This window comes from Electrophorus electricus, chromosome 4 (assembly GCF_013358815.1).
Source record: "Electrophorus electricus isolate fEleEle1 chromosome 4, fEleEle1.pri, whole genome shotgun sequence".
NCBI lineage: Eukaryota > Metazoa > Chordata > Actinopteri > Gymnotiformes > Gymnotidae > Electrophorus > Electrophorus electricus.
In genome coordinates, this window is record NC_049538.1 from 21735164 (window position 1) to 21753113 (window position 17950).

General features: G+C 38.7%; 1 protein-coding gene across 3 annotated transcripts in view; it reads left to right on the forward strand.

Moving 5' to 3' along the window:
* The first annotated feature begins 9485 nt into the window (after positions 1-9485).
* The window catches only part of reln (reelin), a 95221-nt gene continuing 86756 nt past the window's right edge, over positions 9486-17950 (forward strand). For all 3 annotated transcript variants that reach the window (XM_027008785.2, XM_027008786.2, XM_027008783.2), the window contains exon 1: positions 9486-9966. In XM_027008785.2, coding sequence (XP_026864586.2) covers positions 9723-9966 — 244 coding nt within the window. In that variant the 5' untranslated portion in view covers positions 9486-9722. The remainder of the gene's footprint in view (positions 9967-17950) is intronic.

The following is a 17950-nucleotide window of genomic DNA, read 5'->3' on the forward strand; positions in this document are numbered from 1 at the left end:
ACATATACTGAAGCTTCTAGTTTGAGGCAGATTTTTTGCTGTGTTTTATTTAAACAGCCTCTAATAGAATTACTTCATAATTTATTACTTTATTATTTACAAAATGAAGTTAAATGTTTTCTATTTAAATAGAAAACTAAAGTTAATTTAAAGAAATAAAATGGAAAACAATGTTAAAAAAAAAAAAAACAGTACAGCAAGTAAAAGAGAATCCATAATCTAAAAACACCCTTCAAGGAAATAAAAGTGCAAGTAAAACAAAGTACATACTTAAGAAGTAAAAAAAAACCAAGATGTTAAAAAATGAGCAAAGAAAAGACCAAGTAAAGTCCAGGAAGAGCTGTTTAACTAAAGGCCTACTGAATAAAAAGGTCTTAACTTTCTCCTTGAAAGTATTTCAATTGTCAGGAGCCCTCAGGTCGACTGGAAGAGAATTCAAGAGTTTGGGGCCATGGCAGCAAAAGTAGACTCTTTAGTTGGTTGGTAGGCACCAACAGGATGTTTTTTACTTCTACTTACTTAATGCCACATTAGTGTATTTGATATGCATGACATTATAGTGAAATGTGCAGAATAAATGTTGAAAGCTGGAGCTGCTGTAAGTCTAAAAAAGGATGTCATAGACTCATGGCTTTGATAATTGCATTGCTGTGAAGGCATGTATGCTTAATTTACAAATAATTTGAAATGGACTTTTTTTATTACACTGACCAACAGCATCTTAGCACAGTCTTAAATGCTTACCTTGTGGCTAACCACATTGTAGGATAGCATTCTAATTCGATCATTATTTTTACTTATACTACATGCAAAGTTTTTTCTTACAGTACATACTAAGCCACATTAAAGCCTTTCAAAGAATCCCTTAGGAAAAGAGAATACTGTATAGTATAATTTGTTGATGCTACACCCTAAATTCTCAAGAAGAATACTTTTATTCCATCATTATCAACTACTAAGTAATAAAATAATAAATAAGTAAAATAACTAATAAAAAAGAATTTTTACTACTTTTAGTACTTATTAATTAGGATGTTATGCAAATCTGAAACATCCATTTTTCAGCTGTTTAGGTGATTCTCATAAAATAAAATATGCTACATACTAAAAATCAACTTTCTTCCATTTGCTCTCTTTTTAAAAAATGTAGTGACACCATATATTTAATGCAGAATATATTGCACGTACACTGAGAGTAATTGTCTAGATTATGGTATATAGCTAAAATTTAAAACTTTAAAACTTTAGAACATCTTAAAAAAAACCATACATTGTTACTGTAAAGTTTGTCTACAGTACTGTAATCACATTATTAAACAAGCTCATACTGTTGTGTGAGTATATACTTAGTCAACAATAAAATGACAGTTATCTGCCATATAATTTATTAATCTATTCAACATATTTCCTTTACAGAATATTGATGCTTCAGACATTGTTTTGGTTAATTCACAAACTTGTTTAATATTAGTGATCTCTTGCCAGATGAGTCAGATATCATTCTGAGCAATATGAAAAGCAATCTTGGAAAACGTACTGTTACTGTTAGCCAATTTCAGTTTTCATTGGGGATGTCCCGATCAGGTTTTTTGCGCCTGATACCAATCCGAGTGATTTAATATTGTCTTCCAATATGGAGTCTCAATCAGATACTTATATTTTCCTAGTTAATACTATTGCACAGTGCAGACTTCAAGTACATTTAGAGTTATTAAAATCAATTTAATGTCTATGCTTGGCAGTCATCCATTGTTTTTTTCATATTCCTTGCGTTGTACCGTGAAATGACATGGACCTGTTGATTGTCTATTTCCCAACTGTTCAACATCTCCTAGACTGCTTGTTTCACATGCTCTGCTGTATGAGACCCATGGAACTGCCGCGAGTGCAATAGCGCAGTTTAAATCAAAAGTTGAGTCAATCCAGTGTCCCGTGAGACTAAGTAATGACATCGTGGATACATCAGAACTCCAAATATCTGTTGTGAAGCCAATAGCAGTTACATCTGATGAAAGACCTCATATGTGGTCGCGAGCCTTTTTGTAACGCTTCAGTAGAGCTGTGTCTGAAATATAGTGTCGAGAGGGTAGGACGAAATGCTTGCAATGCAGACATTACACGTGGCTGTTGGACTTGTTTCATTCTCCAGTTCCACCTGTATAATTGCAAAGGATCGTGCTTAGGTTCGTGATCAATTAAGCCGATAGCAATCATTTAATAAATGCCTTGATCAGACCTGACACTGATCTTTGACATCCCTAGTTTTCAGTGGCTTCTATTTATTTTCTTCATTACACAAGTTTAATCTGCTCTGTTGACATTCCTACCATCACCTTTTAAGTAGTGTGCACCAGTTTTATTTGATTTGGAATGTGTCTGCCACAACTCTAGCTACTATACAACACATAGGTCTGTGATTTACAAATGTTCAGTCCTCTTGTCCTCTCACGTTAACATTATTCTGTGTTGAGGCAGGGATTTCTTTGTTGTAGCCTCAGTTTTGATACTATTATGATTCACTGAGGCTGCCATTTAAGCAGCATGATGTCTAGCCTGTTGGCATTGTATAGCCCTCCCAAGGTCCCCAATATGTGCCAATAGCTTCAAGAGAACCTTGGGCCTTAGCAGGCACACACATACACATACACACATTACATACTACACAATAAAAAAGAGAAACTGTTGCCAAAATATGGAATTATGTTGAGATTCCCATTGTTTCACATAATAAAAATGATAAAATACTAACATAATTCTTTTTTAAAAAGCAAAAACATTGGTATTCAGTGATTAATTGTAACAGCCCGAGTGCCGCAGGGCAAGGAGCAGGACGTTCAGACTCCCTCAACAGTGATAGACATTTATTGTAAAACAGAAGACAAGGGAACTCACACAAAAGGTGTAAAAGTAGTACATGCAACATCGAGAATCATAATACGCTAACGAGCTACGATACACGTACGTACACATTCAACGACTGACAACACAGTGCACACCAACGTCGGTTTAAATACACAGACAATATACACACTAAACCAACTGCAGGTGTGCGCAGACACCAGAGATGTGGCTACAAACAATTACGTTGCATTCCACTGCACGTGGTGGGGACGAAGCATGTGACCAGTGGATAGAGGAGCAGTCCTTGACAGAACCACCCCCCTTCCCCCCCTCACAGCTCCCAATGTGTCCTTCCCGGGACTGCTAACCCCAGGCTGCCATGTACACATATACACAAACACACAAACAAACGGCAATGCCTGGTGCCCACCCACCACAAGGTGGGCTAGGAACTGCCAACAGGAGTGACCTCTCAGTAGGCGAGAGAAAGGCAGAGTCCATGCCTCTCTCAGGGCAGTCCGGTTAGCTCCACATAACGTGACGATGCGCCTGTAGACACACAAAAGGCGCCGATACGCACAAACAGATGTGCCTATATACATACACACACATAAGATGCTGTAACACAACACCTGCTGGGAGTGCAGGCGCTGGAGGCGTGTCCTTTGCCCCACTGGACACGCAGAGGTGCACGTCCACCCTGGCTCCGAAAGTGCTGCTCTCTTCAACAGTTTTCCTTTTGCCAGCCACCTTAGGAGCGCCCTGGAGGCAGTCCACCTCCTGGGCCCATCCAGTACTCCTGGTGTGTCCATGGTAGAGGAAGAACTTGGGCTTTTTCCTCGCAAGCCAGGGATCTAGCTGACTCCACAGAACCGCCTTCACTGCGGTCCCCGTGGAGCCCTTTGACAATCCTTGATCCTGGCTTGGTGGCCCTAGGCCCCTCCAAGAAATTCCAGGGGGCGTTCCACTCCTCCTTCCGGTCATGGTCCTCTCCCCAATATCTAGGGATCCCGGCAGCAGCTTAGGATGTGCCTAAGCACTTCCCTCTAGGAAGTCCATTTGCTGTCGAGAGAGTAGGCGTCCTGTGGCAGTCAGTTGTTCTGTAACGGCCTGAGTGCTGCAGGACAAGGAGCAAGATGTTCAGACTCCCTCGATGGTGATAGATGTTTATTGTGAAACAAAAAAGACAAGGGCACTCACAGAAAAGGTGTAACATTATGAAACACAAAATGCTAATGAGCAATGATGCACGGACGTACACATCCAACGACTGACAATACAGCGCACACTAACATCGGTTTAAATACATAGATAATATACACACTTGACCATGTCACACTTCACAATTTGCTGTAATGTGTTTCTGTTATATTCCAGACTCTGAGTACCAATACACGCTCATTTAAAGACGTGCACCTGAGCAATTGTGTTCTGCCAGTCAAGCATCTCATTGGTTTACTGGGGGCAAATACCCACCTTGAAATCAGATAGTACAACACTTTTTGAATGTCATTGATTTATCAACTGTCCTTCTTTGCTTACACCAAAAAATCTTATATATGTATATGTGTATGTGTGTATATATATGGTATGGGAAGAGCTGTTTTAAATTTAAAACAAACAATTTCACCCTCTGCTTCATTTATACATAATCACAACTTACCTATAGCCCTAAAAGATCATGCTTTTAACATCTAAGCATAAAATGGCTTACTGTCTCTAGAAGATCTATTCCAAGATGGCACTTCTTATACTGATTTTTGTGATTCTTTTGAAATCCCCCCTTCTCAATTTTTCATGTACAGTGAAGGCATTCTATACAGATAGGTCAGAAGGATTCCCTACATAAACCTCAACAGGCCACTCTTGAACCTTTTCTCAGAAAGATGATACTTAGAAGTGTATCACAATCATCTCATTTCTTGCTGGACCACACTGTAGCAAATGCAACCATTTCTAAAGAAAAATGGGAAAAGGGACCTTGGGGCCCAGATATATGATAATAAATGGGTTAAAATTAGACAATTACAAGCAATTTTTATTAAATTCAGATATAAATTGTGCCAATCCAAAGTACCTCACAGAATATATTTTATCCCAGGAAAATTAAGTTTCTTCAAGAAAACGTCCTCTCTTCTTTCTCCACAGTGTAAAATAAGCGTTGGTAATGTTACATATGTTTTGGGAAAGCATTAAATTACAAATATGGTCCAAATTTTAAATCATTTTACAGGAAATATTTCAAAAAGACATCCTTCTTAATTCATCTTTAGTTATTCTAGGTGACACAAGCTATCTCCAGTTCCCATCTCCGAGACATTTTTTTCCATTTAACCATGATATCCGCAAAGAGATGTATAATCTATAACTGGATAAAGAGACCAGCCATTACTCAGTGGAAAAGTTCAGTTTTGATCTGAGAAATAAGTCTGAACTTTTCCCTAAAATTTGGGACCCTTGTCTCTTTTCAGTTTATTCAAAATTGAACCACATAGATTGGTATTTGTATTTGGTGTATATCAAAGTTATTTTATTATTATTATTATTAGTAGTAGTAGTAGTAGTAGTAGTAGTAGTATTACTATTAATAATAACCTATTTTCATTCTCATTTCCTCTCATTTGGTCATTTTATTACATTGTTATTCGTATTCCTTTATTACTATTGCATTATTAGTATTTCCATGTTTTATGTTTGTTTAATTTGATTGCACTGTTACTTATATATGTATTTACATATGTTGTTCTATTTTGAGGAAATTACAATTTAAAAAGAATTGAGAAAAAAACAAAAAGAAAAAACTGAAATATAAGAAAAAAGAGCATTTCTAAATTAGGTGTTTAATGTATGTATGCCTGTGTTGCTTTTCAGGTACTTACAATGAAAAAGAAACATTTGGTATTAACCAAATAAAAAAATTGGATGCAGATGTCAGTGTGTGAGTGTTTTCTTCCAGTGTACTTCTTCCAATCACTGTGTCACCATATATGCCTTCATCAAATCCCCAATATGACATCAGTCTCTGGTGTTTGTGTCTTAGGGCTGTAGATTGGTGTGTTAAAGGAATGCCTCAACTGTGTGTGAGTGGGTGATGGGGGAGTAGGCTTCTGGCTGACCCATGCTGGTTAAGAGTTTAAATGACACACATTTGTTACATTTGCCCACCACCCCCGGTCTTACCCCATGAAGGTGATGAGAGTCAGCCCTTTTCATGTTACTAATTGGAGTGTGCAAGCCATCACAGCTGAAGTATACCCTGAGGGCCCTGCCCCTGCCCCAACCCCCATTTTCTAACCTCCCCCAACCCAGTATTTTATTTTGATTTGCTGTGACAAATATACATTCTACATGTCCAAGTTACGGTCTTCTGGATGATGAGGCGAAAGCCACTGCCCCTCCTTCTACTTCTCTCTCACACACACTCCTTAACACACTCTCACACACTCTCTGTAACACATTCTCTCTCACTCCATCCCTTTAAGCTCTTTCCCCTTTTGTGTGTCAGTCTGTGTTCTGCCTGGTTTGGCACGTAGCCTTGTAAAGAAGACGGGTAGTGGTTGGAGTGATGGGGAGGGGGGTCAGTGGAGATGGAGGCAAACAAAGGCTTGAGGTGGAAATTAATAATGATAAAAATAATTACTGGCCTCCATCTATTCCTTGGCCATCCTTCCCCAATCTAGTTTCCATAATGGAGAGTGACTGCCCCCAGTTCCTGAATAAAAGTCTTGGGGGGGAGGTCTACTGGAGGGAAAGATTCACAAGAGAAAGAAACAAGGCTTCATTCCTGTCTTAGCTTTGGGTCATGAACAGCCTTCAGTTTTTCCTCTGTAGGATATTTACCCATCTGCTTAGAATAGAGTATTTTGAGCCCTATGCTGAAATGGTGTCATTTATATGATTGTTCTGCTTGCAATCTTAATTTGACCTCAAGAATGCTTTAGTCCTAAAACATCAGATGAAATTCAGAATGAATAAATGCAAGTCTTTGACATGTAATTCCACGTATATGACAAGTATATGACATGTAATTTCTTTTATTTCACATGATGACTACTTGCTATAGGACCTTTTTGTAAAAAAAAAAAAAAAAAAAGCATCAGATTTATTGTAGGAGCTTGAATTTAATTTGACTTGCTTTTTTGTTTGCTCTTAGTAGATCCTCTCTTTAAAAATAAGTGGATAGTATATTTCCCTCATAGGATATTTGAATGTTTCCAACAAATTACCATTTGCTCCATGCTACAGATTGAAAATAAGTTGGAAATACCTTGCACAAGCATACTAATGTTTGAGAGCAATCTCCAGTGACTTAGGTTTGGTAGTTAATTAAAGAGAATTAATTAAGAATTTAACACTCTGTCCTGTTGGTACTGCATCAGAGGAGTGAGATAACCTATGAGACTCTTTCAGCAAACTCTTCCACCTTGAAAGAATCTTTAGAAATAAGTGTAAGACAGAAGAATATGAAAAAGAAAACTGCTTAGTCAGTAGCGCCTATATGTCACTTTGGGAATAATAAGTAAATTAACTCAATTATAACTAGAAAATTAATTTTCATGCATTCTCTTAAATATAAGCACATTCATTAGGTACTGTTACTAGGCTGATATTAAGCAAATTCTCTAGTCTTGCTTTGCCAGACAGTTTCCTGTTATGTCTTCTAGTGACACTCTATGTAACACAAATTGAAAGAGAGAGACAGTGGGAGGCTGTTATGTTTTCTTGTTATGTCAGTGATCTTCTGGTAGAGATGGGGAGAGAGAGAGCAGGGCTGATTATAAGGGGCATCAAATATATATTGCTATCACAAAGTTTATCTCATATAGGCCAATCGCATGTGATATCATGCGATGTCATGTGATGTCATGTTTTTGCAACCTTTATCTCAAGATTACAAGGTCATTGAACAGGTTTCTATTTTCCAAGTGGTAGGACAGGTTTGCTAAATTGAGATGTTTTCTGAAGAGAGATCATGGAGACATATAGGTAGTTGTTAAGTCCTGGCATCTTGTTCGACTAATTTGCAGTATTTTTAATCTATTGTCTCTAAACCTAAAGTCTGAATTTGCTTGAGGAGAACTTGAATGAGGAGAATTTGAATAGCAAATGGAAACTGTGGTTGAAGATTATTTGGGACCTTTGGCCTTCTGCCAGCTATTTCATGTAGCTCAGTACCGCAAGCAACACACTGTGAAGAGAAACCGAGAGTGGGTTATGATGATGATAGCTCTTTCTTCTTTTCTTCTTCTTCTTCTTCTTCTTCTTCTTCTTCTTCTTCTTCTTCTTCTTCTTCTTTCTCATTATTGTGATCATCAATAACATTTACCTCAAAAACCGAGGAAGATATATTTTAGAATGAAAAATAAATGAGTCATAGCCATTTTGAAGACATGAACTGCTATCTTTTTTGCTTTAATGATTGTTTACTTTGCATATGTAGTTAAAATGCACATGTTATTTTAACTATTTATTGTCCATAGGGATGCAAGTTCAGGATTTTTTTTAAATTCCCACATCTCAAATGGACGAAGAGATGTAAGCAATGCTTCAGACCAGTGATAATGTACCTTGGCCGAGACTGTATTTGCACAGTTTGTATTTGACCCTCTGTCATGGTAAGGATTTTATCTGATTTTTGGGTATGCAGAGATTTGATTTATTTATTTTAAACCAGGTAAGACAGTAGTCATGTTGCATAAACATTGTTTGAATGGTTAATATTTGCAGTTTATTGCTGATAAGTTTATTAAAAGTGTATCGATTTTGGATTGCAAGATTTATTACAAAACATCACACCAATAATGCTCAGTGGAAAGAACTAAGTGGGGAGAAAGGAAGAGAGGGAAAGACAGATGGAGAAAATAGAGAAGGGAGGGAACTATCACATGCTGTTTCAGTTTATGCCCGAGAGACAATGAGAGAGGAAGAAGATAGCAAAGAAAGTAAAATAAAAAACAACTAGAAATTTAGGAAGTAGGATAGAGCAGAGACATGAGGATAAATCCATATTAGTGCCTCTTTTTTCTGACGTTAAAGTGGAGCAGAGAGTGTGGGTGCGTACGGTTGGAGAGATGGTAAGAGAGTTGGAGAATATGATGGAAAAGCAGATTCCAGTAGAGAAGGCCATAAAGGGAGAAGAAGAGAGAAGGAAAAACAAAATCACAGAACTGGGCACCCAGACGCAGGAGAGTGAGGGAGAATGAAGCCCAGACAGAGAGAAGGGAAAGAGTCCCATCAGACAGCTGGGAGGAGGGGGAGAGAGACAGAATGGAGGGAGGGAAGGAGGTGTGATTCTGGGTGGGAGTGGACGAAACCAGCTGGGGGATGCAGGAATAAGAAAGGGAGAAAAGGCAAAAAAAAAAAAAAGAATTACAAGCCCTTTTAGGGTGGGAAGGGTAAGTAACAGAGAGGAATCTTGGGATAAAAAAGAGAAAAGAACACGAGTGTAAGTCTCTCTGAAGAGAAAGAGAAAGGAGTGAGAGGATGGAGGCCGTCTGTGAGGGTGTACTGCATGTGCTAGTACTGGAGAAAGAGGGAGGGAGAGAGAGAGAGCGAGAGTGGGAGGAGAAAGAAAGAGAGAGGGAGGGAGAGAGGGAGGGGTGGGTATTTAAGTGCTGGAGCAGGACAGCACAGGCACGCTCCGAACTCCCTGCGAGTGAAGGGAGGAGAAAAGGTTCAGAAGGCAGAGGGCACCGTAACCAGCTCTACACACACACATCCACGCACACACGCACATACACACACACAAACAACACTGCCAGACCTTGTGCTTGACTTCTGGACTCCAGCCCGCTGGTGGGACTCTATCTGTGAGCACAACTCTCCACACGACCCCTCTCCATATCTCTCTCTCTCACTAACTTCTCCAGTGCACAGTGGGGATGGGCCAGACCTCATTCAGGGGTGCCCTCGCCTGTGCTCTGCTGGCTCTGGCTTTGGGGGGCAGCATGGATTTGGGGGCGCCCCCGGTTGGCTTCTACCCCCGATTCAACCCCTTCTTCTTCCTGTGCACCCACCATGGGGAGCTGGAGGGGTCAGGCGTGGCAGAGGGTGGAGGAGAGGTGCTGCTCACCTTACAGATTGCTGGCAACCCCACCGCCTACACGCCAGGACAGGAGTATCAGGGTGAGTTCACACCGCTAGCAAGTGTGGCTGAGACAGAGAGAGAGAGAGAGAGAGAGAGAGAGAGAGAGAGAGAGAGAGAGAGAGATGTAGGGGGAGAGTGTGGGAGAAATGTGCGTGTTTATGTCCTTGCAACATTCACTTGAATATAAAGGTATGGAATAGATTTTTAAAAGAATATTTATGTTTTAGAGAGAGTATATTTAGTATATTTGTGTGCATGTACATTCACATGGAAAGGGTAACAGCAGTTGAACACTAATGAATTTACAAAATGCACTGGAAAAGATTTAATTAATTTGGTTAAAATCTATGCTCTTAAATAATAAGTATTCTTTATTTACAAGTACAGTGAAGCCAGCTGCATTTATGAACACACAAAAAAAATAAATTTAATCAACAAGCAGAGGCAATTTTGTACATTATTTAATATGAGCTTAGGAGAGAGTACTGTGTATGAGATAAAAAAACTTGTATAAAATGGCCTTGATGTAGGTTACAGATAATCTCTGTCTAACATTAGATTTGCATTAGTAAGATATTGCCATGCTGTTGTTTTGGAAATGGAGCACGTGTGTGTGTTTGTGTGTGTGTGTGTGTGTGTGTGTGTGTGTGTGAGAGAGAGAGAGAGAGAGAGGGAGAGAGAGAGAGAGAGAGAGAGAGAAGAGCATAAGTTTGTGAAAATGTTTTATTTGCTAAAAATAAAATAATTAATCTTTGTAAAATAGTTCTTGTTGACATTTGTATCTCACAACAGTTTATTACACTAATGACACACATACCTGCTGATCTGGAAATGCTTTGTGTGTGTGTATGTGTGTGTGTGTGTGTTTAGAAAATGAATTGTTTGTCTTCATGTTTGAGTATTTCTGTGTGCGTTTATGTAACATTTATGTATTGATGTAAAGTGGGAGTCCTGAGCTTTGCCGTGTGATCCCGTTGCTCTGTGTGTAGGTGGCTTATCCTCAGGACAAATTTCTCTTCTTCCTCTTTTGCACTATCTCTTTCTATCACTGTTAAACACAGACACACAAACACATGTACAGTCTCACCCAGCATATAAATAAATAAAAATAAATAAATAAAATAGATAGGTAGATAAAAGAAAGAAAAAAGTAAAAATAAAACATTGTGAGATTAGAGGGTTAGAGGGCCACAATGTAGAAAAGGTGAAGCAATCTTTCTCAAGCTTGTTTTCATACATAATGATCCTGGAAGCTATGCAATACTATTATGAATGAGCTCAGCAACAGAATAGAGCCCCACTGACATCGAGGGCACTCACCCAGACTGACGGGGTTGCTGGATAAATGAAATCAGAGAGTGATGTGTGTATGTAACATGGAGAGTCTTTCACACATGGTATTATCAGTATAACTACCCTTGCGAAAGCTTTGCAATGTTGTAATGTTTTGCTATTATATTTGTTACTTGGTTTGATAAATAAGTGTTAATAATGCATTTAGAATAATGCACTTTTTTCTTATTAATGCAGTGAACAATTCTGAGAATTCACAGTGCTCTGAAAATTCATAACACTCAGAAGTTAGCATATCCCTGAGCAAGCAAGAGTAAAATATAGGCATTAGACAGAGAGAGGAAGAAGAGAGATGCCCATATTTGTTTTAAAACAGAGAGAAACAGAAAGAAAACAAGATTTATGTAAAATGCCTCAAATTTTGACCTTCTCCATCTCCTCCGTTCTGCTCCTTGATGGAGATAATAATAGTAATAATAATTATTATTATTATCTTATTTTGTGAGAGTTGGGGGTGATGGAACCAGTTAATAGGAAAAGGAGTGTGAGAATAACTGGCCTTTTTTTGGTGCACTGTGAACGTGAGGACTGGAAGTTAGGAGCCCACTAGGCTAAGGGCGCTGCCACCAAGAGGCCAGTCTGGTGCTACTCTCTCAGTGCCAGCTGGCTCTACCTGCTCCATCATAGCCTGGAGGAAGTACTCCATCCATGCCTGCTGAGCTGCTGCTCTGCCCAGAGACATGGCTCTGACTTTCTGATCCTTCGTTTGTTTTTCCTCCTTCTTTGCCAATTTTTTTTGTTTGTTTTTTGCAGTACTTACACAATTCACTTTTTTTTGCTTTTATTGAAAATCTGAACTGCTGCTCTTTTCACTATATGTTTTTCTTGCCTTGAGGTACTACCATTCTTACTTGAAACTGAGTATGAAAATTGTGTTTATTTAGCTCTTAGGTTCTAGCTGGCATGGGCAGATGTGGGTGCACGCACACACACACACACACACACACACACACACACACACACACACACACACACACACATTTAATTTCCGAAATTACAGCCTCTGTTCAGTTTTAGATGCTTAAACAGAATTCTTTTTTAATGTATCACCCATATCTGTATCATCTCATTTCCTCCATCCTACAGGATGAGTACAATAGAAATGATCAGCACTAAATGGATGACACAAACCAAATCCCCACAATTATAAATGTGTAACTGCAGAGGTGAAAGCATTTTATTAAGGCACTAGTGACCTTTTCTCTTGCTCCATCACAAAGAAGGACTGTTGGTGCAAAGTATTAGCATTCATCGCCACCTTCACCAGAAGGTTAAAGGTCACTGTAAATCCAAAACTAGAAATTCAGGGCAGCTTTTCCTTTCATTTCTGACCATAAGATGATGATAAGATGTTGAAGAGAGGGAGAGAGAGAGAAAGAGAGAGAGAGAAATAAAGCAAGAGAGGGAGATGAAGAAAAGAAAAAAGAAAGAATGACCCAAGGGACTCTACACTCCCACGAAATTCAGAAAACAGCATGTAGTTTTAGTTTTTACTCCCCCTCTCGGCCTTCTTTGAGAGCCTGGTGTTTGTTGCTGTTGTGAAGCACAGCTTCTAGCTGATGTAGACAGCAGCTTCTTTGTGTGAGGGTTTGCATACTGAAGCCAGAGGTCTATCTGAAAGCAGAGGCACAAAGCACTGCTTTGAAAGCTGTATCTGCCTTATCATGACCTGTGCACTCTATGGCTGCATGGCCATATTCTTCTCCAAACATCAGTACCTTTTATAGAAGGTGATGAACCTGTGTGTGAGTATGGTTTGGTGAGTGTGTGTGGATGTGTGGGTGGAAGAGGGAAAGAGAGAAGGCAATACAGAGGCAATAGAGAAAGAGGGAGATAATGATAACTGATATTTTTGTGTTGATCTGGCAATTATAATTAGGAGAATTTTGAATACTAGGTTAAGAGGTGGTCGGTGAGAAGAGTGTAAGTTCAATATGTAAGCTCTAGATTTTCAATGAAATTTAAATTTTCATGCCAATATCAGAATCTTTTGTCTATGCCAACAACTAATGTACAGTTTTAGAATTTTCCTGTATCTTTTGATGTGTGGGTTTACTCCATGTTTAGAGAGTTTCTGAAAAAAGCAGAATTGTCTGTTTGTAAACGTGTGTGTGTGTGTGTGTGTGTGTGTGTGTGTGTGTGTGCACATATGTTCCTGCTTGTCTCTGACACTGTGTTGCTATTGTTGTCACTGTTGATGATGATGATGATGGTAGTGATGATGATGACTTTCTGTAGAGTGGTTGGAGTGGCACTCACACACTCCCATAAAGCCCCTCTTAGCCTGGCAGCCCATGTTTGCAGCACTCCCTTGGATTCACTCTTTGAATGGGTAACTGCAGCACATCAGAAGAGTACAATGAGAGTGCAAGATGATGAAAACAGACTAACAGAAACCACTACATAACAATTAGCATTATTACTGTGAGAATGCCCATTATGAATCACTTTATTCCAAGCTGTGAGCACTGCTTTAAAGCAATGAATTTAGAATACACTTACATTTCTAACTTATTTCAGTGTCAGTGAAACTGATCTTAAACATGGCACAATGTATTATTTGTATCAACACATCACTGAAACATATCATTTGTTTCCTGTGGCAATGCATTGGCATATCAACTGTTTGCCACTGCATTGCTGTGGGAAATATACATTACAACAAACTAAATAACAAGGACATGACATGACACATATTAACAAAAATGAAATATAATCCAATTCAGGATTTAAGTAATCCTATGAAGTAAATCTTGGAGTGAACATGTTCCAGAAATGCATTCTTTCCAATTTAAACCCCAGATGCATTATCCTGACCAGCTCATTGAAATCTTCACAACATAGCTGTTTCATAGGCTCATTTGATTGCAGTTAGACGTAGCTGTGGTTAGTCATGCTGTGCCACCATTATTTGTTCTAGCCAAGACTGTAAGAGTGAATTAACATTTTAACTGATGCTAGCTGAAGTAGCACTAGGATTCACACCAGCTGCCAGTAAGTGATGAGGCTGAGGCAGAGGGACACTCATCTAGTATCTGAGTGGGGTTCATGTGTGTCATCCTAATAGCACAGGGCATGGCTGAGGTTCCAACAGCCTGTCAAATTGCTCTTTAGTAAGACATTTATGCTGAAGCTGCTATAAGTTTGTTAAGCAATAAAAAGCTGCAAAACTGCCTCACCCATACCTTCCTTTCTCCACCCATTATTACTGCCCCTGAAAAGAGCAAAACTGACCATAGAAATATAAAGGCCAAAAGGGAGCTTAGTATGGTGCAGTGATTTCAGTTGAGCCAATAAAACACATTTTGTCCTAATCAGATAAAAATTTAAATGAATGAAAAATACTTTAAATGAAAGAGATGGCAATGTGAATATGAATATTTGTATCAGTTTTGAATGAGAAAGAGGGTTTTTTTGTTATTTTTTGTGTAGTGTAGTATGAATACTACATGAATACTACGTTTGTGTTGTAGATAAATTGTTTTCAGGGTGGATGATCGATGTGGACCTATTGTAAATGTTTCTGCTTGACCTGGTTTGTTTACGCCCTAACTTCCCATGGGAAACTGGATGAAAATTTCATTGAGAGTTCTTTTGTAAATTGATGTACCAATGTCTAATCCGTATTACCCCACCAACACACACACACACACACACACACACACACACACACACACATACACAAACACTCAACAAACACAAACGCAGAGAGGCATAGAATTGCCTGTGAAATCAATCATGCTTGTGTCTGAGAGGTCAAATGCTCCACTGACTAAACACTAATGTCCTTATCATTAGAGTGGCAAGTAGACTTTTGTGTCATTGGTCGAGCTGTTGTGTTCTGGAGGAACTTGTGACAATGCTTGTTCAAGTCAGGATTATGGTATAATAGAGGTTCATCCATTCATGCTTATAAATAGACAGGAAAATGTGTTAGAATAGCCTGTTAAGTCATGTCACTCAAGGCTAGAACAAAATGTGAGGAACAGTTAAATTGGTGAAACCGAAAACAAAGATCTCATATTTTGTACTGTGATTTAATAGAGTACTTTTTACATAGTAATTTCCATATAGATAGGATGTAGCTAACTGCACACTTCATAAAAAGACTTCATATAGTCATACTTTCAGCAAACAACATGAATGCTCCAGAAGTAGACCTTTCAAAGCTTCTGTTGGATGACTCATGAGTTATTTGCCAAGCTATTGTGATGGCTCACTGCATAATGCGATTGCTGTTATGTGTCCAGGTCCTGCTCTGATAACTGCCTTCTTGGCACTTAGCTTGACAGTGGAACTCCTCTCCAAATGAATCCGTTGCATCTGGACATGGGCTTCACCCTGGATAGCAGTGATGGTGGGTCCACATGCCAGAGAGATAGAAGCACTGTGCCAGGCAGTCGCTATGTGAGATGCAGAGTGGCAAACAATAGCATCAGTGTGCCAAGCAACCTGCGAACCATCTGCATGTGCCAGGGCCAGCGTTGCCTGGGCATTCAGCATGCAACTCTTGCATTTTTCATTGTCAATTCCCCCTGACCATTCATTTTGCTACCAAACAGTTCCTGACAAGCTAATGTGTGCTATAGTTCTTGAGGTTGGTAAGCAGCACTTAATGGTTTTCTGTCTACCTGCTGGGGATGTTTATGGGGAGTGTGTCTCTGTGCTGATAATGTTAGTATAGTTGTTTGTAGATACGGGGGAGGGATAAAACAGATGCCCTCTTCTGTTACCATTTCGTTTCAGCCCCATGTGGTAAACAGGCAGGCTCCACAGGCATCAACAGAGAGCCAGGTCTTGGTGCTGCTGCAAGCATCAGCCCCTTTTAGATAACGGCTCACTCAATCTGGCACAAGGATGCTGCCAAGATTTGCAGCAAAGAGCATGTAGTAGTAGCTGCTGCTGAGCATACACTAGCCTCAAGTAGAAATTTACACACTGCATTTTCTAAAATTGCATATCCCCTGAATGTAGCCTGTAATAGACAAATATTTTTTTTTAAAGTGTTCTGTTTTCAGAAAAACGTTGGCAACCATAAGATTTATATGTCAATGATAGCTGTTAAATTGCATTTCTGAATGCTGAATCATTACTCAAAGAAAAGTACATGAGAACACCTGTTATATAAATGGCTACGTGGGCACATAGGGCTGCTGGAATATCCACATAAAATTTCCCCTTCCAGTATAAAATTAATGTCTTTTATTTTTACAGTTATGAACTTAAATGACAATATGGACAACACAATACAAGAAAAATACAAAATACCAGTGAAAGTTCTCTACACATTGCCCCTCCTCCCTTCTCATTGTCTGCACTTGTATTAGGTCTAAGTTATGCCCCATGACATCCCCCACAGTCTTTCCAGGCTGTGCACAGAATGCTCAGAGTAATGTTGTGCTGTGGAATGTTACGCTTAAACACGTTAGCTAGGTTAGCTGGCTCTAATTTCTTTCATATTTCTAACTAAATATTTTTGTTGCTTACCTTATAAACTTGTTTTATTAGCAGTTAGCCATTTGTACTATAATTTATATATCTAATCGCATAGATTTATTTTGAGCGTATTACATTTAATAAACCTTTATCAATGAAAAGACTTTTTCCTATTAAAAAAACAAACAAACAAACAAAAACCCTCGCCAACTCCATATATGCTAGCTCCTCCATATCATATCAGACCACATTTTCTGCTAGCTGTACTCTTTCCATCGTGCAAAGCAGCTAACGGTTTGAATGAAGCCTCATGGTTGCAGCCAGTTTTGAGGGTTTTTTCAAAATGCATGTTTGACCACATAACATGTTTAATTCTTAGGTATACACATTTGAAAATGCATATACATATTATATTTTTACCTCATATTTTCATTTAAACCAGTATCATTATCTCTACTGTTATCATCACCATCAGGGTTAGATGCAAGCCCTTTCTCTAAACCTGAACGTAGTGTAAATACACATATATAATGTAGCGTTAGCCACACTGCTAGCAGTAATATCTTGCTAAATTAGTTTAGCAGTTCTCGTCTTGATGAATATCTTTCACTGGTTTAATTGTTGTTAATGTTTTTCTTTTTGAGAAAGTCCACAGATGCTGTGTTTCTAGTATTAGGCATGACGCACTTAAACACTCCAGTGAGTCACAAATTAAAAAAAGGCATTCTCGATTCTATGGAACCACCTCGTCTGTACTGCCCTGATAGTTGTTTGAAATGAATTCCTGATATTCCCAATGAAACTTATTGTGTAATTACATATATGGTTAGACTGAAAATATTGATAAAAGACATCTTAAACATAACAGACATCTTTAATATCAGTTTGTAGCTATATAGCTACATAGCTATATAGCTAAATTGACTGCCATTAAATTACTAGCTTGGTAACTATTAAAGTGACTGTTGAACTTAAATTGGATAGATAGCCAGCTACCTACAAAAACTGAGATAGCTGAATATTGCATACCCTGCAAACATAAACTGCTATGTCAGATAGCTACCTACATAGCTAACAATTATTGAGAAGAATTCGTGCAAATTGAAAAATGTGACATACTACCTGAGTACCCATTTAGTTTGATAGTGTGCATAAGAAAAGAGCTAAAATGATCTGAGACCTAAATAGCTAAGTTTTACTAGTTAGCTGCGGGCAGGAGGGTCATAGCGAGAT